This window comes from Salvelinus fontinalis, chromosome 13 (assembly GCF_029448725.1).
Source record: "Salvelinus fontinalis isolate EN_2023a chromosome 13, ASM2944872v1, whole genome shotgun sequence".
NCBI lineage: Eukaryota > Metazoa > Chordata > Actinopteri > Salmoniformes > Salmonidae > Salvelinus > Salvelinus fontinalis.
In genome coordinates, this window is record NC_074677.1 from 46996187 (window position 1) to 47019149 (window position 22963).

At 41.0% G+C, this 22963-nt stretch overlaps 1 protein-coding gene across 4 annotated transcripts; it reads left to right on the forward strand.

Annotated features, from left to right (window-relative positions):
* The first annotated feature begins 13686 nt into the window (after window positions 1–13686).
* LOC129868815 (dehydrogenase/reductase SDR family member 13-like) lies at window positions 13687–16087 on the forward strand. Of its 4 annotated transcripts, XM_055943072.1 has the most exons (6): window positions 13687–13847; window positions 14039–14091; window positions 14340–14458; window positions 14829–14952; window positions 15041–15367; window positions 15545–16087. In XM_055943072.1, the coding sequence occupies exons 1-6, from the start codon at window positions 13771–13773 to the stop codon at window positions 15802–15804; spliced, it is 960 nt and encodes a 319-aa protein (XP_055799047.1). In that variant the 5' UTR covers window positions 13687–13770; the 3' UTR covers window positions 15805–16087. The 4 variants fall into 4 exon arrangements, with proteins under 4 accessions (XP_055799047.1, XP_055799048.1, XP_055799050.1 ...); XM_055943073.1 differs by having other exon boundaries at window positions 13754–14091; XM_055943075.1 differs by lacking the exon at window positions 14039–14091 and having other exon boundaries at window positions 13754–13860.
* The last annotated feature ends 6876 nt before the right edge of the window (window positions 16088–22963 follow it).

Below are 22963 nucleotides of genomic sequence, written 5' to 3' on the forward strand. Positions count from 1 at the left end.
CACCCAGACACATCAAAGATACAGTTGTCCTTCTGAACTGAGCTGCAGGACAGGAAGGAAACTGCTCAGGGGTATCAACATGAGGCCTTTGGTGATTTTAAAACAGCTACAGAGTCCAATGGCTGTGATGGGAGAAAACTGAGATGGATCCACAGCATTGTAGTGACTACAGTGATGACCTAAATGACAGAGTGAAAAGAAATATAAAAATATTCCAAAACATGCATCCTCCTGTATGCAACAAGGCACTAAAGTAATACTGCAAAGGAATATACTTTTTGGCCTAAATGCAAGCCTTATGTTGGGGCAAATCCAATACACATCACTGAATAACTGCCTCTTTATTTTCAAACATGGTGGTGGCTGCATCATGGTATGGGTATGCTTGACATTGGCAAAGACTGGGGAGTTTTTCAGGATGAAAAGAAACAAGATGATGTTAAGCACAGGCTAAGTCCTAGAGGAAAACCCTCTTCAGTCTGGAACACAGGGAGGGGAATTCACATTTCAGCAAAACAACAACACAAGGCCAAATCTTAACTGGAGTTGCTTACCAACTTAGAGGACAATGCTTTGAGTGGTTAAGTTACAGTTTTTACTTAAATCTGCTTGAAAATCTATGGCAAGACTTGAAAATGGCTGTCTAGCTATGAACTCCAATACCTGGACAGAGCTTGAATTTTGAAAAGAATAATGGGTAAATATTGCACAACCCAGGGGTGCAAAGCTCTTAGAGACTTTCAGCTGTAATCACTGCCAAAGGTGATTCTAACATGTATTGACTAAGGGGGGTGAATACTAATCTAATCAAGGTATATTAGTGTTTTATTTTTAAAATGGTTGATCTTTTATTCCACTTTGACATTACAGACTATTATGTGTAGACCGTTGATTAAGAAAATGACAATTAAATCCATTTTAATCCCACTTTGTAACAATAAAATGTGAAGAAATCCTAGGGGGGGTGAATACTTAAGATATTGATACCCACTGTATATCTATCTTCTGAAATACACATTTCCACAATTTATTCAACTTAAAAAATATTACTATGAAGATCATAAAAGTACCCTTTTTGATTTAGTTAATTTCAAGACATTGGTTGGAACAATATACTAGTCTACAAGCACATCAAATTTCTAGAGTGGGCTCTCTACTAATTCTGATGAAATGATACATTTTATGAGAGCCACCAGCTCAATGAATGGCAAAATGGATCTGTAATTGGTTAATGACCTATAATGTCAATTTCTATGTTTAAAATGGGTCATATATCTTAAAAGTACGAGAGCCACTCTGGGAATGTTATGTGTTTGAAGAGTATATTGTTACAATCAATGTCAAGAAAAAATAAGCCAAATCAACAAAGGTCATTTTTAGATATTCAGATTAATATTTTTTATGTTGAATAAAAGAATGTGTAAACTATCGAAATAAAGAAAGTCGCACACTCCATATATAAACTCCCAGTAATTTATTTGTTATTTGCCAACGTTTCGGCATCACAGCCTTCTTCGGGGTCATAAATGAATGTGGAAAAATTTCTTTCAGAATCTTGACATACTACATTTTCGAGAGCACACTTTAGGAGTATGACACCAAGATGTTGTCTGTATCATGGATCATAAGGTCTTACAGGAGGCATGTATAGGTCTAAAAAGGGCCTAAAATTGCCCCTTTAATCATGACTTTCTCAAAAATGGGGTGTGATACAAACGTAAAAAGCATGTAAAGAAAATCCGTTTCCCCAATGAAGTTTCTATGTGAGAAGTTTACAATCTCCCCTAAATGGGTTAATTCTATTGGAGCAGTGGTTAGCAAACTTACCTAAGGGATGGGAGACCTGCAAGGGACATTGCACGTTGCTGTACACCGGTGTCAGCAGTGGGATGGAATGTTGCCTGTTAAGCCATCACAGAGGCATGTACAGTGCATGTGAGGGACTTGGTAAAGTTATTAGTGGGGACATGCTCTAACAAATAGAGGGTGATAGTGTTGCAAACTTTGTTTAAGGCTTGGGAGACCGGGGTTCAAGACCCAGAAGGGGCGCTGCACTGTCCCTTTCTCGGCACAATACAGTTACAGTGTACCTTTGAGCTCAACTATGAGTCAACTTATATGTGTGATGAAGTCAGTATTTAACCACTAAGCTACCATGTGCTGGCAGGTAGCCTAGTGGTTAGAGCGTTGGACTTGTAACAGAAAGGTTGCAAGATCGAATCCCTGAGCCGTAAAAAACTGTTGGTCTACCCCTGAACAAGCCAGTTAACCCACTGTTCCTAGGCCTTCATTGAAAATAAGAATTTGTTCTTAACTGACTTGCCTACTTAAGTAATGATAAAATAAGCGCTAAGTGATGTGAATTTTTGTCAAATTCTTAATCTATAACGTGCTTTTTGCATAACTTCCTTAGGAGTCTCACTGTCAAGACAAAACACAACACATGTTGTCAAAGGGCGGGTTCATTGCGCAATATATAAATATATTTCAATTCCACTGTTGTTCATTCTTATGTATAGAGAAAGATAATACATACAGTACGAATATGTTCACACTGCTTTTTGTCAGTGCTAGACTCATCGCAGGTTATGTACTTCTAAATTGGCATCTCAATCTAACAAGATGCAAAAGCTCTACCAAATTGCATGAAAAAACTGTAATCGTGACTGGTGAGTTGGTTCGTTATAAAACAATTTGTGACACTTGAGGTGGGCAATTATTCTGCATCATCATGTACAGTCAGTTAATGACCGATCTGGTGTTATGTACTGTTATTATTGGTGGTAACATGAGACTGATTCTACATTACTTTGCGCAATACATTTTTTGGAATGCCATTTATTGTACATTGCAAAATATATACTAATGGACATGAACTCGAGATCTGTGTGGGTGTGTCCTCTCCAGGATCTAGCACTGGCATTGGGAAAACAACAGCATTAGATCTGTCCAGGAGAGGTGCGAGGGTTATAATGGCCTGTCGAGATAAGCAGAGGGCAGAAGCTGCCATCAGTGACATAAGAGAGGTGTCAGAATCAATATTCATTGATATGTCTCACATGACACTGTCTGGTAAACAGTGGAAATACTGCAGATACATATCCTTGAATGAGGATGACGAAAGTGGATCATACATGGATGATATTACTGTAATTCCATAACACTCAGTCATGTTCACATTTCCTCACACATTGTTTGTCCGTCTCATTCACATTTGACAGATAGTTAGTTGTGCTCTGGTCACTTTAGCTGATCCATTTCCATCTTTGAGCTTCACCTTGTCAGAAATTATATTTGTATTTCTTTAACTCTTTTTCTCCCCAATTGGTAGTTACAGTTGTTAGCAACTCCCCTACAGACTCGGGAGTGGCGAAGGTCAAGAGGCATGCATCCTCCAAAACACAACCCTGCCAAGCCGCACTGCTTCTTGACACACTGCTCGTTCAAGCCAGAAGCAGCAATGTGTCAGAGGAAACACCATCCAGCTGGCAACCGTTGTCAGCAACCGGTCCGCCACAAGTAGTCGCTAGAGCGCGATGGGACAAGGAAATCCCGTCCGGCCAAACCCTCCCCTAACCCGGACAACACTGGGCCAATTGTGCACCGCATCATGTGTCTCCTGGTCATGGCCGGCTCTGACACAGCCTGGTATCGAACCCAGGTCTGTAGTGACACCTCAAGCACTGCAATGCAGTGCCTTACACCGCTGCGCCACTCGGGAGGCCATGTCAGAAAGTCATTGACGGTTTATTAGACTCTATTAAGTAAGAGACACACAGAGCATCTGACTGGTCATTCTTTTCTCTCAGGAGACTGGGAACAATGAGGTTGTGTTCATGGAGCTGGACCTTCGAATCCTCCAGTCTGTGTGATCCTTTTCTGAGAGCTTCCTGAAGTCTAAATCTAGACTAGATATTGTTATCAACAACACTGGTGAGTCATGTATTGCTCCGGGTCCGGTTTAGAGTGTGATATTTGTTTCACATAGCATTATATTGAACAATTGATATTGTTGCATGTTGCATCCTCCCTCGAGCAGAACAAATGTCAATGGATAATATGGCTGGTTGGTTTCTTAATTAATATACACGGAGTATACAAAACATTAAGAACACCTCTTGCCTTGACACTGATCAGGTGAATCCAGGGGAAAACATTGATCTCTTATTGATGTCAATTGTTAAATCCACTTCAATCAGTGTAGATCAGTGGTTCCCAAACTTTTTATTGTCCCGTACCCCTTCAAACATTCAACCTCCAGCTGTGTACCCCCCTGTAAGCCTGCCACACACACACACATTTACTAAATATAAGAATTTGTTTTGTCACAAACCGGCTCGTGGGAAGTGGAGCAGAGCACAAATAATAATATAGTAATCAATAATTGCGCTCTTTATTTAACCATCTTACATATAAAACGTCTTTGTTAATGTGGAATAACTCACCACAGGTTGATGAGAAGTGTGTGCTTGAAAGGATGCACATAACTCTGCAATGTTGGGTTGTATTGTAGAGAGTCTCAGTCTTAAATCATTTCCCACACACAGTCTGTGCCTGTATTTAGTTTTCATGCTAGTGTGGGCAGAGAATCCACTATCACATAGGTATGTGGCTGCAAAGGGCATGTGTCCTAATAGCGCGATTTGCCAAGGCATAATACTCTGAGCCTAGCCCAATCCAGAAATCTGGCAGTGGCTTCTGATTAAACTCAATTTTCACAGAACCGCTTGTTGCAATTTTGATGAGGCTCTCTTGTTCAGATATCGGTAAATGGACTGGAGGCAGGGCATGAAAGAGATAACAAATCCAGTTGTTTGTGTCATCCGTTTTGGGAAAATACCTGCGTAAATGTGCACCCAACTCACTCAGGTGCTTCGCTATATCATATTTGACATTGTCCGTAAGCTTGAGTTCATTTGCACACAAAAATAATACAATGATGGAAAGACAGGTGTGTTGTCCTAATGCAGGCAGAAAAAAGCTCCAACTTCTTAATCATAGCTTAAGTTTTGTCCCGCACATTGAATATAGTTGTGGAGAGTCCCTGTAATACTAGATTCAGATCATTCAAGAGAGAAGAAACATCACCCAGATAGGCCAGTCGTGTGAGAAACTCGTCATCATGCAAGTGGTCAGACAAGTGAAAATTATTGTCAGTAAAGAAAACTTTAAGCTCGTCTCTCAATTCAAAAAAACTTGTCAGTTCTTTGCCCCTTGATAACCAATACACTTCTGTATGTTGTAAAAGCGTTACATGGTTGTTGCCCATATCATTGCAGAAAATGTGCAGAAAATACATGAGAGTTCAGGGGCCTTGCTTTAACAAAGTTAAAAATGTTCACTGTAGTGTCCAAAACGTCTTTCAAGCTGTCAGGCATTCTCTTGGCAGCAGGAGCCTCTCGGTGGATGCAACAGTGTACCCAAGTGGCGTCAGGATCAACTGCTTGCAAACGTGCTACCACTCCACTATGTCTCCCTGTCATGGCTTTTGCGCCATCAGCACCGATGACATAAGTAGCAGCTACGTTTGGCTACATACGGGCCGTTAGTGGAATTCCCGCGAGAGAGTAACAGTTAATGTGATTGGATGTTAATTATTTGACTAGGCTTCCTGTATTTGACATTGTGTTGTTTTTTCACTGAACACTAGATGTTTTAATGAAATGTATTTGCAGTGAAACGAGGCTACTCAGGCGAGAAAAAAACCTCACCCAAATATATAGCCCTGTTGGAAAATCTAAATGGACTGTTTGAAAATGTGAAGAATAAAAAAATATATATATGAAAAATGTGAATCACATTTTTATTTGGTGTCCCCCCGATGGCATTGCACATACCCTTGGGGGAATGACTGGATCGCACAAACGTCACCTGTTACAGCCTGCACCCAGGTCAGTGCTTCAACACTTTTTAGCATCTAAGCAATGCCGCATGATGTGTCAGGGCTCTACAGTGCTACCAAACAGTACATATTTGGCTTTTGTAGAATTGCTCAGAAAGTGACTTTTTGGATCTGAATGCCAAATCATTCAAGAGATAAAAGGTTCTCAAAATGGACCTATTTGGCATACCCCACCATACCATGAGACATCGGTCTTCATCATTGTTAAAAAAAATTGCAATTGAGATTGATATCATTTAAAAGCTTACAAACAGGGTTGTCAAAATATTTGTCAATTTCTTGAAAAAAACAGTTTAATAAAGATGTAATTTTTTGAAATGTCAACTATCTAAAAATGCATTGTAGCTTGGACCCTATTTTACATTGTCTGAGGTTTGTGTGTTGTGCCCGCCATCGGTTGAGACACAACACCCACTGGGCACACAGCTGTCAGAGTGGGGAGTCCACCTGGAGGGGGTGGAGACAATAACGAGGACAGGTGAAACAGATCAGGGCATGACACACACTGGTTGAATCAACATTGTTTCCAAGTTATTTCAATTAAATGACATTGAACCAACGTGGAAAAGACGTTGAATTGACGTCTGTGCCCAGTGGACATGCTCTTAAATAGAGAAGGGGTGTCGTGTTTTGGCTGATACATAAAATGGGAATAAAATGGAAATGTCAACTTTCAAATGGTCCCACAAAGATAGTTGGAGATCCACAAATCAGGGAATGTTTCTTGAATTAGAATATCTGTTGTTTGAATTAATTATATTTAAATTATTGAAATGACACCGACCCTGTATTCACGAGCATGTTGTGTCTCAACCAATGGCAGGCACAGTACAAACACATTAGATGATGTAAAGTAGGGTCTAAACTACAACATATGCAAAAATGAAAAAAACGTTTTGAGTTTACAGGTTTTTAGATCATTTGTAAAATGTCAATGTTTCAAGAAATTATAAAATAGTGTGACAACCCTGTTTGTAAGCTTTAAAAACATATCAAACTCAACCTTTTATATTTTCCAGTGATGAAGACATGGATGTCTCATCATATTGTGGGGTATGCAAAATGTGTCAACTTTGAGCACTTTTATCTTCTAAAGGATTTGGCATTCTGGTCCAAAAAGTCACTTTCTAACCACTTCTTCCATGGTCAAACATGTATGGAAAGTTTTGTTTAAATGGAGTAAATAGAACTGAGGCTAACATGTGGATCCTATAGCTCCTCCCACCAGCCTCTGGTGAAAAGTTCAATAAAGGAAATTAAAAAACACACCATACCATCTTTAAAAAATATAAATATATATTTCACCTTTATTTAGCCAGGTAGGCCAGTTGAGAACAAGTTCTCATTTGCAACAGCAACCTGGCCAAGATAAAGCATAGCAATTTGACACATACAACAACACAGTTACACATGGAATAAACAAAACATACAGTCAATAATACGGTAGAAAAAAGAAAACAAAAGTCTATATACAGTGTGTGCAAATGAGGTAAGAAGTTAAGGCAATAAATAGGCCATGGTGGCGAAGTAATTACAATATAGCAATTAAACACTGGAATGGTAGATGTGCAGAAGATGAATGTGCAAGTAGAGATACTGGGGTGCAAAGGAGCAAGATAAATAAATAAATACAGTATGGGGATGAGGTAGATAGATGGGCTGTGTACAGGTGCAGTGATCTGTAAGCTGGTGCTTGTAAGCTGGTGCTTAAAGCTAGTGAGGGAGATGTGAGTCTCCAGCTTCAGTGATTTTTGCAGTTCGTTCCAGTCATTAGCAGCAGAGAACTGGAAGGGAAGGCGACCAAACGAGGAATTGGCTTTGGGGGTGACCAGTGAGATATACCTGCTGGAGCGCGTGCTACGAGTGGGTGCTGCTATGGTGACCAGTGAGCTGAGATAAGGCGGGGCTTTACCTAGTAACAGTATAACTTTTTAAACCGTCCCCTCGCCCCGACCCGGGCGCGAACCAGGGACCCTCTGCCCACATCAACAACTGACACCCACGAAGCGTCGTTACCCATCGCTCCACAAAAGCCACGGCCCTTGCAGAGCAAGGGGAAACCCTACTTAAAGTCTCAGAGCAAGTGACGTAACCGATTGAAACGCTATTAGCGCGTACCCGCTAACTAGCTAGCCATTTCACATCCGTTACAGCAGCATGAGTGAAGGATGCTTTGTTGCGATATAGGAAGCCGATTCTAGATTTAATTTTGGATTGGAGATGCTTAATGTGAGTCTGGAAGGAGAGTTTACAATCTAACCAGACACCTAGGTATATGTAGTTGTCCACGTATTCTACGTCAGAGCCATCCAGAGTAGTGATGCTGGACGGGCAGGCAGGTGCGGGCAGTGATCGATTGAATAGCATGCATTTAGTTTTACTTGCATTTAAGAGCAGTTGGAGGCCACGAAGGAGAGTTGTATGGCATTAAAGCTTGTTTGGTTAGTTAACACAGTGTCCAAAGAGGGGCCATAAGTATACAGAATGGTGTCGTCTGCGTAGAGGTGGATCAGAGAATCACCAGCAGCAAGAGCGACATCATTGATGTATACAGAGAAAAGAGTTGGCCCGAGGATTGAACCCCCATAGAGACTGCCAAAGATCCGGACAACAGGCCCTCTGATTTGACACACTGAACTCTATCAGAGAAGTAGTTGGTAAACCAGGTGAGGCAATCATTTGAGAAACCAAGGCTGTTGAGTCTGCCAATAAGAATGTGATGATTGACAGAGTCGAAGGCCTTGGCCAGGTCGATGAATACGGCTGCGCAGTAATGTCTCTTATCGATGGCGGTTATGATGTTGTTTAGGACCTTGAGCGTGGCTGAGGTGCACCCATGACCAACTCTGAAACCAGATTGCATAGCGGAGAAGGTACGGTGGGATTCGAAATGGTCGGTGATCTGTTTGTTAACTTGGCTTTCAAAGACCTTAGAAAGACAGGGTAGGATAGATATAGGTCTGTAGCAGTTTGGGTCTAGAGTGTCACCCCGTTTGAAGAGGGGGATGACCCCAGCAGCTTTCCCATCTTTGGGAATCTCAGACGATACGAAAGAGAGGTTGAACAGGCTAGTAATAGGGGTTGCAACAATTTCGCCAGATCATTTTAGAAAGAGGGGGTCCAGATTGTCTAGCCCGGCTGATTTGTAGGGGTCCAGATTTTGCAGCTCTTTCAGAACATCAGGTATCTGGATTTGGGTGAAGGAGAAATGGTGGGGGTTTAGCGGGCTGCTGTGGAGGGTGCCGGGCAGTTGACCGGGGTAGGGGTAGCCAGGTGGAAAGCATGGCCAGCCGTAGAGAAATGCTTATTGAAATTCTCAATTATAGTGGGTTTATTGGTGGTAACTGTGTTTCCTAGCCTCAGAGCAGTGGGCAGCTGGTAGGAGGTGCTCTTATTCTCCATGGACTTTACAGTGTCCCAGAACTTTTTTGAGTTAGAGCTACAGGATGCAAATTTCTGTTTGTAAAAGCTGGCCTTAGCTTTCCTAACTGCCTGTGTATATTTGTTCCTGACTTCCCTGAAAGTTGCATATCACAGGGGCTATTCGATGCTAATAGCGGAACGCCACAGGATGTTTTTGTGCTTTGCCTCTGTTATTGTATTGTCTACACAACATTCAAAGATAGCTATTACTAAAATAAACCTGTTGGTTTACCTTGAGAAGTGACAGTTTAGAGATGCTTTGGTAGGTATGCTGAGTCTGTCTAAGGCTATGTTTACACAGGCAGCCCAATTAGAATCTTTTGCCCAATTGACCCTTCGCTAAGCCCCTCTTGGTTACTGTTGCAACCTCGGACAACATGTTCCCAGGAAGCCCAATTCCCCCTTCTAATCAGACTACCCCATGCTAATCAGGAAACAGATTTTTCACTTCTCTCATTGACTTCTCAAACTCCAAACCCCCGGGCCTGGTCTGCTTGATCTGTTTTGCAAGCACTCCCGGAAGTCTCGCGATGTTGCGCCTCTGGGTTTAAAATAAAAATATATATGATGTTTTATTGTCACATACCACATGGGTGCGGTGAAATGTGTTGCTTTACAGGGTCAGTCATAGTAGATCGGCACCCCTAGAGAAAATGATGGTTAAGTGCCTTGCTCAAGAACATATTTTCAGCTTTATTCAAACCAGTGATCTTTCGGTTACTGGCCCGATGCTCTAACAGCTAGGCTATCTGCCGCCCGTTTAAAAATGCTGTGCTTTCAAATGTTTCAAAAGTGAGTTTGTCCGAGGTGATTGGACTCAGCGATAGTTCTAGCCACCATTGGTTGCCCAAAATTTTGGGCGTGGCTTACCGAAGGGTCAAGAGCAGATCTGATTGGTCAAAGACCCATTTTTGGGAAAAGATAAGAATTTCATGTTCCAGAGTTCACTGAGTGCCCTGTCAGGGTGAACCAGGTCAATGTAGCGAGGATCAGGGCTGTCGATCAGGTCTCCTATGTGGAGGCAGTGAAAATTGTTGAAGGAGAGAGTAGATATGACGAAGCTATGGCAGTGGATGACCAGCAGCCTGTTGATGTCAGTCATCAGATAAAATATCCTGAAATACTAATGCTGAAGAGGATGGATTTTGTTGGGTTCATTGCTCAGGTGATTAATTGTAAGGACAAACTAATAAAAATCGAAGAAATTGGATATCATCGTGAAAGCAGCAAAAAGGTTCTTGGATCTGAAACATTGCAGGGAATACTGTCAGAAGATACTCCCCCCTCTCAGGCCCCAAAACCTGTGTAGGGATCTGAGTAGACATTTGAAACTGACTGAAGGAGTACATTGATTTGAGTTTTTATTGTTATTTTGGGGGGCTTGGACAATATGAGTTTAAGCATATTATGAGTATGTTTTTCACCCTTCCCCTATTCCCTTTTTTTACTGTGTTAAAGTTTCTCAGTTTTTACCCCACCCAGTAGGTGGCTGGAATACACCTCTTTGGATTTAGACTGCCAATAGAAATTAAAAGAAGAAGAAGATCAGAATTAGGCTGCCTGTGTAAATGCAGCCTATGTGTAGCCTGTAGGCAAAACATTACATTAGGTGAGATTTTGTGGGTGATGGGAACATCCTGAAAATGTGTTGATTTTCCTAATCATTTTTAACAGATAAGTATTAAAGTCCAACTCAATGTTAGCAATGTTTAAGCCTTTGGCAGTAGGTGAAAAGTCAAAGTTGTAGTGCAGAGATTCAATACAGTTCAAATTTTGGCAGGTATGCCGAGTCTTTAAGTGCACCCTGTAGGCTACTAGTGAAATGTACGTTTGATGAAAAGTCTACAAGGCTTTACACAGCAGACTAGATAGGCCTATTCATTATTGTTCTCAACACCAGGTGAGATACGTAATACCCTGCTGAGTTCGAGAAGTCTAGATTACAAAACCAAGGCCTACTTTTTGCTTCATGCATGTAGACTCGCCTGGGTCCAGATTTAGGAGACATCCGCACACAATGTGCCCCTGACCACCTCCTGGTCAGCCAGATTTGAACACAATCAGACCTCAGACTACAATGCGAATGTTGTGCGTCTAGATCTTTTCAATGTGATGATAAGTCGCAGAAGTGTAGACACGGTCAGGCAGGTTGTGTTAGTGTGGTGTTGCCGAAAACGAGGAGAGACAAACGAGGAGGAAATGGTGGAAGCGGAGGTGGAATTTGAGTCTGATGGTGCTAGCAAAAATGGGAGTGACAAAACTGATAAAAAATACTGGATGGAGTACTGTCGCTTAAGCTCAGATAAAGAGAGCTAAAATTACAGTGGAAAACGAGTCGGAGTCGGAGTGCAGTTTATTGATAAGAAGATGTACCTGGGGGATCCGTTTGATGTTTCGTGGATGGTAAAGAAAGCATTGGGTCTGGGGAGTCCGTGAGGGTAACCAGAAGTGGAATTGTTTTGACGTTCTGTGTATTGGAACATCAAAAGGAGCACACGTTGGGCCACACCAGAATGATGGAGAAAGGGGTGACTTGCTTCAATTTTCAGAGCAGGGCACCAATTAAGGTAGTGATTTCTGGGGTCAGTGGGGAAGTTGAGGTTGAGACGATGAAGAGAAATTCCTGGAGTAGTAGGTGTTCGTCGGTTGTCTCATATGGTCAGTGGAAGAAAGGGGGATAGTATGTCTGTGCTACTGTTTTTAGATGAGGTGTCTCTTAAGATGGGCTATATGAATTATTGTGTGAGAGCATTTGTTCCCAGGGTATTGCAATGTACAAACTGTAAAGCGTTTGGACATGTATCAAGTGTTTTTAGGAAACTGGATATGACTGATCATTTTGCTAAGATAGAAGAGGACAACGAATTTTGGAATTATGGTGGGGAACATGCACGAGTCCCCTGAGTGCCCTCTTAGCATAAAAAAGGAAGAGATCACCAGGCTAAGCACTGTCCAGCGTGTCTCCTAGGCGGCGAAAAGAGTGAAAGAAAGTGGGAGTGTGTTGGTCGTCATGGTTGAAGCTCCGCAGTCTAGTGCTGTGGGTGCCGTTCGCCATGTGCAGGATCCAGAAACACTCAGAGTCCTAGTGAAAAAACACTTACTGTGTAGGGCTCTGAGTGAATTTGAATTACTGAGGTTTTATTTTTTTGTTTGATGTTCTTCTTCCCCCTCTTTTTATTTTCTGACTTTAAAAAAAAGAAGAACATAAGAAGAACAGGTTGTGTCAGGTACACTAAGACCATGGATATACTGACAAGATACATGTCTCTCCTCCCTAAATATGGGAGACGTTGTCCACAAAGCGGCACAGCGGGCTTTCCAGCTCCCGCTTATCCTTTCTTTGAATTGGTGGATACATCTCATTATTGTAATCCCATTTTTAAATATTCGAGGAGGGTTGTTGACGTCAACCACCTGTATTAAATGGAGACAGATGCTATGCTACTAGCCCTAATGGCATGAGCCATCTGGAAACATTTCCAATAAAGTGTTTTTTCTCAAACTTGCTAGGATGTCACGTGTCAGTACACTCGTACATTCAAAAAATGAGGTGTTCAACTAGGGTTCTTCTAAGATCCTCAAAGTTCTTGGCACTGAAAATGGCCCCCAAAGGGTTCTACCTCTTCAATGAATATCCCATAAGCCTCTACATTATGGACAAGGTATGTGTATGAAAACCATGATCAAAACAGTTTTTTTCATTCACATTCACCACAAAAACCAAGGTAAGAATTCTGTCATGTGCATGTTTTGTTAATCGTCTGTACAATTACTATTCTTTGGATTCACGGACTTCACCCTCCCTACACCTCTGATGAATATAACAGAAAACCTGTTAGATCACCATGCACTGCAAAATCATTCTGGCTATGGATACGGAGAACATCAACACATTAATATCACCACACCAGAGGATATATCCATTGGACTTGCTGGCAGTTTACCTCATATTTGGATTTTTTTATTCTGCTTTCCCACTAAAATCATAATAAACACTGAGAACTAAAATATTGTGTTATTGTTGTTATGCGTATTATTATTATTATTATTAATAAAACTAATAACTGGGGAGGGGAAGTAGTTAAAAAATGAACCCGAAAGTGTTCTTCAAAAGGTTCGTTGAGGATCCATTAAAAGGTGTTCCCCCACAGTTTAAATTTGAAGAACCTGTAAAGGATACTCCAGGAACCTTTTCTTTTTAGAGTGTAACAATTTAAGGATTAAGTAATTTATATTAGATAAACCTCGCGTAGAAAATAAGCCATTCGTTTTTTTGTCGACCAAATTCAACACTCTCATTGACCTTAATTCAAAAACTCCTTGCTTGGTGGGCAAACAACGAAAAAATGCCCCCTGCTGGAGAACGACAGATTTGTCGCCGATTTGGGCCTCTCTCTTCCTCTTCCTTTCTGCTACGACGCAATTGTGTAGATCTCTAGAAGTAAATGGGGAAACACATCAACACCGGTTTGGTCAGAATATTTGACGGTGATCAATTGGAAGCAGGGAACCGGTGGGACAGGTAGGTCTGGCAGGTAACCTAACAAAAAGCCTGCTCCGCAACTAACTATGTTATATTCACTGGCTGCACTTCCACGAGCAGAGTTTGAGTCGGGACACCAACGACCGGGCAAAAAACATGTTACCTTTACTAGTTGCAACTGGTGTTGTAGTTGCAGTGTATATTATCCTTGTTAAAACTATTTTCAAAAGCTCCAAATTTAAAGGAAATGCAGCGATGGCAGGGAAGACTGTAATAGTAACAGGTACGTCTGTTAGCCTTTAAACATGTTTGACTGCTTTGTAAACATGTTGGACTGCTTTGTAAGTCTGATAACATGTAGGATAGTTACCTAAATAATACATTAATTGGTGTTGTCTGTCTCATGCCTATGATCATGCCTATGATGTTTATCTAATTTTGGTTTTTAATCAGGTTTGTCTTGCCTCTGAAACGCAGAATTGTTTTTTCATATTTTATGTGCCCTGAGTCAATATCTTGTTCTACCTATAGGTGGCAACACTGGCATTGGGAAAGCCACTGCTCTGGAGCTTGCCAGGAGGGGTGCAAGAGTAATCATGGCATGCCGCAACCAAGAGAAAGCCGAACTTGCTATAAGTGATATAAAAAGGGTACAAGAATCTTGTAAAAATCAATAATTCCACATTTGTATGCGAATATTCATTAGTGAGATGTAACGTTATCATTTGATAATATTGTATGCCTGTAAATATCAGACCTGGATTCAAATACTATTTAGGGTATTTCAATTACTTTCAAAGGCACTGTGAAAGTTTTTTTTAAATACACAAATACACTGATTCAAATACACTCCCATTCATTTAACCCAGGACTTTGAAATAACTATTTGAAAATACTTTCAAATAGTAGGCTATTTATAGGAAATTATTGAACATTTTTGATTTAGGACACAATATTTTAAGATATTTAAGTACAATAAAATAAGGTGTGGAAAATATAGGCCTAACATTGTGATTTCAGGAGACAGGCAGCACTGATGTGGTGTACATGCAGTTGGACCTGGGGAGCCTTCAGGCAGTGCGTTCTTTCACCGAGACCTTCCTGAAGACCGAGGCTAGACTGGATCTTCTCATTAACAATGCTGGTATGTGGTCATATTCTTTTCTCTTAATTGTATTCATAAGAAAACATGAGTAGAAAGGCTATTGAACCATCTGTGGTCTCTCCTTCAGGTCTGGTGGCGGATGGGCGCACTGCTGATGGCTTTGGTATTGAGTTTGGGGTCAACCACCTTGGCCACTTCCTGCTGACCTGTCTGTTGCTGGACCGCCTGAAGGAGGGCACTGGGGGCCGTGTAGTCACACTGGGCTCCATGGCCTATCGCTGGGGCAACATCGACTTTGATGCCCTTATCACTAATAAACACCTGGGCACTGGGAGGTACAGCTGGCAGTTCTTCCATGCGTACTGCAACAGCAAACTGTGCAATGTTCTTTTCAACCACGAGCTGGCCAAGAGACTGAAGGGTACCAATGTCACTTGCTACAGTGTTCACCCAGGTTGGTCATTTCCTTCAAGATTATTAAATGGTATATCTGTCACTATGAACCACAATGAGTCCTGATACACTCTACACATCCTAGGGTACATGCTAAGGGTATTTGTTTTCCTGTGTTGGATCATTGAAAGTTCACCTGTATTCTTTTTCTTAACCTATTATGTTTTGCCACCTGTAGGAGTAGTGAAAACAGAGCTGTCCCGAAACTGCAGCCTGTGGCAGAGATTCCTCATCGAGCCAATAGCTAGACTGTTGTTCCTGGATCCAGAATCCGGGGCCCAGACCACTCTCCACTGTGCCCTCCAGGAGGGTATCGAGCCCCTGAGTGGACGCTACTTCTTCTGCTGTGCACCGCAGGACGTGGTTGCCAAAGGCAAAGACGACGCTGTGGCCAAGAAGTTGTGGGAAGTTAGTGAACGGCTGAGCGGCCTGTTCTAGGAAAAAGGGGCACTGTTACACTGCTTTTGATTTGGTGGTTTACAGATCTGGGGGAAAACGCTCATTGAACACTCATCAAAATGGATCAATGTGACAAGAAACTGCTCATACATTAGCTGATGTCCTCTTTCACTACACCATTGATGTTGGTGACATCCTGTTTGTGGTGTGTCTTGTGTTGACGATGATCAGTATGTAGTAAGTGTGCCAGTTCAAAGTCTAAAGACTTAGGAAGCTCTTGTAGAAACTGTTTGACTTATTATAATAAAAAGATTCCAAGTGATTGGTTTCCTTAGGCTTTGACTTATTGTTGCCATCACTGTATTTTCAAATAGAATAGAGCTTTCTATCGGATATGAAACGGTGACCAATTCCAGCATGTAACCAAACTAGTGATTGTATTGGGCCTATGCATGTAGTGTAATTAGACTGCATACTCTAGCTTGTATAACTTTTATTGGATCTTCTGTAGTGGGCTCATGGTCTCATGAGGCCTCGCCTGAGACTTCAAAATCAGTTGCCCTCGGCCCCAGAGGGGGTCTAATAGTCAATACGTTTTTTTTTTCCTGTGGGACCCTGCCGTGACATTGTATTCCTCGAAACCAGAGGCATTTGCTTGGGTGTGACGAAGGGACTGGCGCACTGAAAGAACATCCTTCACACACCCGTCACCTTAATCTTTGCATGAGACTGTATATCAGCAGTCAGACAGGTCACACCAGTTTCTCAGAACAGCTCTGAACCTTGGCCTCATTGTCTCCAAGTGCTCTCATCACTTAACTACTCAACAATGTGGTTTAAGTACCTGCTGCAACAGGGCCTGCCTTTGTCTGCTAGGATGGGTGAGATGGTAGGGCCTTGTCAAATGTTTTCACTGTCAATCATTCTATCAACTATTGCCTACACAACTGTATTTTGTTGACTTTGCCAAAGGCACATACAGAGTGGGTTAAAAAGGAGTTCCAGTTCTCTTTCCCCTCCATTTTGAACTAGCTACAAAAGGACATGAAATTACAGGAGCTCTTCTCTGAATGAGTTTAAAGCTAGGGTAAAAACTGTGTTTGACAATGAAGCAGTGGTGGAAAAAGTACTTTGTTGTCATACTTGAGTAAAAGTAAAGATACTTTCATAAAAAAAATGACTCAGGTGAAAGTAACCCAGTAAAATACTACTTGAGTAAAAGTCTAAAAGTATTTGGTTTTAAATCTGCTTAAGTATCAAAAGTAAATATAATTGCTCAAATATACTTAAGCATCAAAAGTAAAAGTATAAATCATTTAACATTCCTTATATTAAGCAAACCAGATGAAGCAAAGCAAACCAGCAAGATTTTTATTTATTTACAGATAGCCAGGAGCACATTCCAACACTCACACATCATTTACAAACTAAGCATTTGTCTTTAGTGAATGTGCTAGATCAGAGGCAGTAAGGATGACCAGGCATGTTCTCTTGATAAGTGCATGAATTGGACAATTTGTCTGTCCTGCTAAGCATTCAAAATCTGCTAAGCATTCAAAATGTAACAAGTAATTTTGGGTGTCAATGAAAATGTAAGGAGTAAAACGTACATACATTTATTTAGGAATGTAGCAGAGTAAAAGTTGTCAAAAATATGAATAGTAAAGTAAAGTACAGATACCCCAAAAAACTACTTAAGTAGTACTTTAAAGTATGTTTACTTAAGTACTTTACACCACTGCAATGAAGTGGGGGGCTATCAATGTTTTGATGCACCACACCTCCCCAAATAACTTTTGTCTGTTCAATGTGTACATTTATGTTTTTAAACTGTAGTGTTTTATGTTGTAAAAATGTGTTTTAAACTTTGCTGCTATTTTGGCCAAGTCTCTCTTGAAACATTTATGTTTATCTCAATGAGACTAACCTGGAAAAATAAAGGTAAAATAAATAACATTGAACGGTAAAATAAGATTATCTTCTGTGAGGCATGCTTACCCCAAAGTATAATAATACAAGTGAAAAACACTAGATTGATTTAATTTGAACCAAAATTACAATTAAAAAAAAAAAATTGTGACGACTGAACGCATGGACATGCAATATCATAAATGGACACTAGAGGATAGTGTTGAATCTCGTAGTCACCATAAAGGATGAAGGAAAAATATTGTTTACTTCCTGGAGGAGGCAGAGTCTTGAAAGCGTACAGACATGCTGGTTGGATAACAGTTCGTGTAAGTGATGACTGGTACTGTTCTGGATCTTCAGAAAAGTAAAGCATCAAACGAATTAGCGTAATATGTTTAAATTCAGATCATATCTTTTTTAAAGTTTAGTTTTCACGACGCTGTGTCCAGTGTGCATACCTTTTAGTAGCTTTGGGACACCAAAGCTAAACTTTTAGCAAGCTGGTTGGCAAGCATTCCTTGCTGGATGCTTGATGCTGAAGGAAATCTGCCTACCTGATGGTAGAGGTAAACGTTTATTTATTTTATAGCTATCATTCCAGCGTCCTATAAGTTGACCGTCCAATCACAGTTGCTAGAGCCATTCATGTCTTCTCAATTTATAAACATGTCAACTTGGAATTTGGCTTGTAAGTGCTCCAGGATGTTTGTCCACAGTAGACTGTTGACTTTCGTGTCAGTCAGACATGAAAGTGGGCTCTCACTCTGCATCCTACCATTCCAATAGTTCTATCCTCTGGCCTAAAGGACTGCTGTGAGGTAGCAGAGAAGTGGGGATGCAGTGTCTTAACCAGCTCTGGTCTGTGACACTGGCCTGCTGTACCCAGACATTGGCCTGCAGTGCCCGAAGTACAGACAGAACAAAAATCTGGAGGAAAGATACCCAAGCACCAGGGTTTCTGCCTGCGTGCCAGTCCTCTGGGTTATCTGCCAGAGGAAAATACCTCCAAGCCACCCAGGGACAGCAGTCGCATCCCCCTCTGGCTACTCTTAGATGGAGTGCAAGACCCAATGAACGTTCTGCATATTTTCTTGGGGTGGACAGAGTTGGCGGAAGTCTTTGTAACAGGTAGCCAAACCTAATATTGAAGATCTGACTTTGTTTTTTAAGAGGTCTCATCTGATCAACTGAAACTAAATTGTAATGGTGTTTATGGCTGTGTTAAATGTATGATGTTTCTTTGCTTTTAGCTGTCCATTGACACCAGTCTTGAGTAAGGCCAGCACAGGTGTGGATGGAGGAAATGGGAGTGTATGGCTATGACAGCCTCATACTTATGCTGGTATTGTCCCCACGCATTTTAGCCTGATCATGCACTGGTCAGCTTACTTTCAAAATCTCATTGTTTGGCTTCAGTATTTTATGAGAGCTTTTTAACACGTTTTTACTTTTGTCTTTACTGTTAGCACTTTTGACCTACAGTACCAGTCAAAAGTTTGGACACACCTACTCATTCAAGAGTTTTTATTTATTTGTGCTATTTTCTACATTGTAGAATAATAGTGAAGACATCACAACTATGAAGCAACACATATGGAATCATGTAGTAACCCAAAATGTGTTAAACAAATTAAAATATATATCATATTTTAGATTCTTCAAAGTAGTCACCCTTTGCCTTGATGACCGCTTTGCACGCTCTTGGCATTCTCTCAACCAGCTTCACGTGGAATGCTTTTCCAACAGTCTTGAAGGAGTTCCCACATATGCTGAGCACTTGTTGGCTGCTTTTCCTTCACTCTGTGGGCCAACTTATCCCAAACCATTTCAATTGGGTTGAGGTCGGGTGGTTGTGGAGGCCAAGTTATCTGATGTAGCACTCCATCACTCTCCTTATTGGTCAAATAGCCCTTCCACAGCCTGGAGGTCTGTTGGGTCATTGTCCTGTTGAATGACAAATCATAGTCCAACTAAGCGCAAACCAGATTGGATGCTGTATCGAGGCAGAATGCTGTGGTAGCCATGCTGGTTAAGTGTGCCTTGAATTCTAAATAAATCACTGACAGTGTCACCAGCAAAATACCCCCACACTTCCCACCTCCTCCATGCTTCACGGTGGGAACCACATATGCAGAGATCATCCGTTCACCTACTCTGCTTTTCACAAAGACACGGCGGTAGGAACCAAAAATCTCAAATTTGGACTTATCAGACCAAAGGACAGATTTCAACCAGTCTAATGTCCATTTCTCGTGTTTCTTGGCCCAAACAAGTATTTTCTTCTTATTGGTGTCCTTCAGTAGTGGTTTCTTTGCAGCAATTCGACCATGAAGGCCTGATTCATGCAGTCTCATCTGAACAGTTGATGTTGAGATGTGTCTGTTACTTTTGGGCTGCAATCTGAGGCTGGTAACTCTAATGAACTTATCCTCTGCAGCAGAAGGTACTCTGGGTCTTCCTTTCCTGTGGTGGTCCTCATGAGAGACAGTTTCATCATAGCGCTTGATGGTTTTTGCCACTGCACTTGAAGAAACTTTCAACGTTTTTGAAATTTTCCGGATTGACTGACCTTCATGTCTTAAAGTAATGATGGACTGTTTTTCTTTGCTTCTTTGAGCTGTTCTTGCCATAATGTGGACTTGGTCTTTTACCAAATAGGGCTATATTCTGTATACCACCCCTACCTTGTCACAACACAACTGATTGGCTCAAACGCATTAAGAAGGAAAGAAATTCCACAAATTAACATTTAACAAGGCACATCTATTAATTGAAATGTACTCCAGGAGTCTACTGCATGAAGCTGGTTGAGAGAATGCCAAGAGTTTGCAAAGCTGTCATGAAGGCAAAGGGTGGCTACTTTGAAGAATCTCAAATATAAAATATATTTTGATTTGTTTAAGACTTTTTTGGTTACTATATGTGTTACATCATAGTTTTGATGTCTTCACTATTATTCTACAATGTAGAAAATAGTAAAAATAAAGTAAAACCCTTAAATGAGTAGGTGTGTCCGAACTTTTGACTGGTACTGTATATAGAGACAACTTTAAACATCAACTCTTAGGGGTTATTTATTTTTCATAGTCCTCACTAGTTGATGACCAGAGTCTGTTCTGTGCAGGTAAAGGTGGCACAAGGCTAGCAGCTCATTGGCACAGTGGGAGCTAAAGTGGAGAACTCTCATGTTCCTGTCATGAAATGTTCCAATTTCCAGATGACCAAACCTACACTTTTGCTGATGGTTAAGTGTTTCCTGTCCTTCTCTCTGTGTGTGTGTTCATGGACCATGCATGTGTTTTAATTGCTTTGCACTTTCCTAAGTCCACCCTGCTGTGTCCACTCAGGTGGTGAAAGGGAAGACTTGTCCCGGGAACCGCGTCTGCATTGAGGCACTGCTAACCATCCTACCTCGCAGAGACCTGCACCCTGGCCTGGTGTCGAATCCCTTAATGTCTCTGTGGTACAGTATACCACTAGTCCCTCAGCATTCATCGTCTCTGAAAAATAAGAGACATGTAATACTTAATATAGTGAACAAAACTATAAATGCAACAATTTGAGTTTTTACTGAGTTACAGTTCATATAAGCAAATTAGTCAATTGAAATGAATTCCTTAGGCCCTAATCTATGGATTGTACATGACTGGGCAGGGGTGCAGCCATGAGTGGGCCTGGGAGGGCAAAGGCCCCCCCACTGGGGAGACAGGCCCAGTCAATCAGAATATTTTTTGCCCCACAAAAGGGCTTTATTACAGACCAAAGTACTCCTCAGCAACCCCCCCACCCCCTCAGATGATCCCGCAGGTGAAGAAGCCGGATGTGGAGATCCTGGGCTGGCATGTTAACACATGATATGCGGTTGTGAGGCCGGTTAGACGTACTGCCAAATTCTCTAAAACGACATTGTAAGCAGCTTATGATAGAGAAATTAGCATTCAGTTTTCTGGCAACAGCTCTGGTGGACATTCCTGCAGTCAGCATGCCAATTGTACGCTCCCTCAACTTGAGACATCTGTGGCATTGTGTTGTTTGACAAAACTGCACATTTTAAAGTGGCCTTTTATTGTACCCAGCACAAGGTGCACCTGTGTAATGATCATGTTGTTTAATCAGCTTCTTGATATGTCACACCTGTCAGGTAGATGGATTATCTTGGCAAAGGAGAAATGCTCACGGATGTAACACGGATGTAAACAAATTTGTTCAACAAATTTTTTAGAATAAGCTTTTTGTGCGTTATTTCAGGTCATGAAACATGGGACCAACACTTTTCATGTTGTGTTTATATTTTTGTTCAGTATTTACGCTACCGTTCAAAAGATTGGGGTCACTTAGAAATGTCCTTGTTTTTGAAAGAAAAGCAACAAAAAAAATGTCCTTTTAAAATAACATCAAATTGATCAGAAATACAGTGTAGACGTTGTTAATGTTGTAAATGACTATTGTAGCTGGAAACGGCAGATTTTTTATGAAATTTCTACATAGGCGTACAGAGGCCCATTATCAGCAACCGTCACTCCTGTGTTCCAATGGCACGTTGTGTTAGCTAATCCAAGTTTATCATTCTAAAAGGCTAATTGATCAATAGAAAACCCTTTTGCAATTATGTTAGCATTAGAGGTCGACCGATTATGATTTTTCAACCCCGATACCGATTATTGGAGGACCAAAAAAAGCCGGTACCGATTAATCGGCCGATTTTTATTTATTTATATACATATATATCTTTTTTTATATATATATATATTTGTAATAATGACAATTACAACAATACTGAATGAACACTTTATTTTAACTTAATATAATACATCAATAAAATCTATTTAGTCTCAAATAAATTATGAAAGATGTTCAATTTGGTTTATATAATGCAAAAACAAATTGTTGGAGATGAAAGTAAAAGAGCAATATGTGCCATGTAAAAGAGCTAACGTTTAAGTTCCTTGCTCAGAACATGAGAACATATGAAAGCTGGTGGTTCCTTTTAACATGAGTCTTCAATATTCCCAGGTAAGAAGTTTTAGGTTGTAGTTATTATAGGACTATTTCTCTCTATACCATTGTATTTCATATACCTTTGACTATTGGATGTTCTAATAGGTACTTTAGTATTGCCAGCCTAATCTCGGCAGTTGATAGGCTTGAAGTCATAAACAGCGCAATGCTTGAAGCATTGCTAAGAGCTGCTGGCAAACGCAGGAAAGTGCTGTTTGAATGAATGCTTACGAGCCTGCTGCTGCCTACCACCGCTCAGTCAGACTGCTCTATCAAATCATAGATTTAA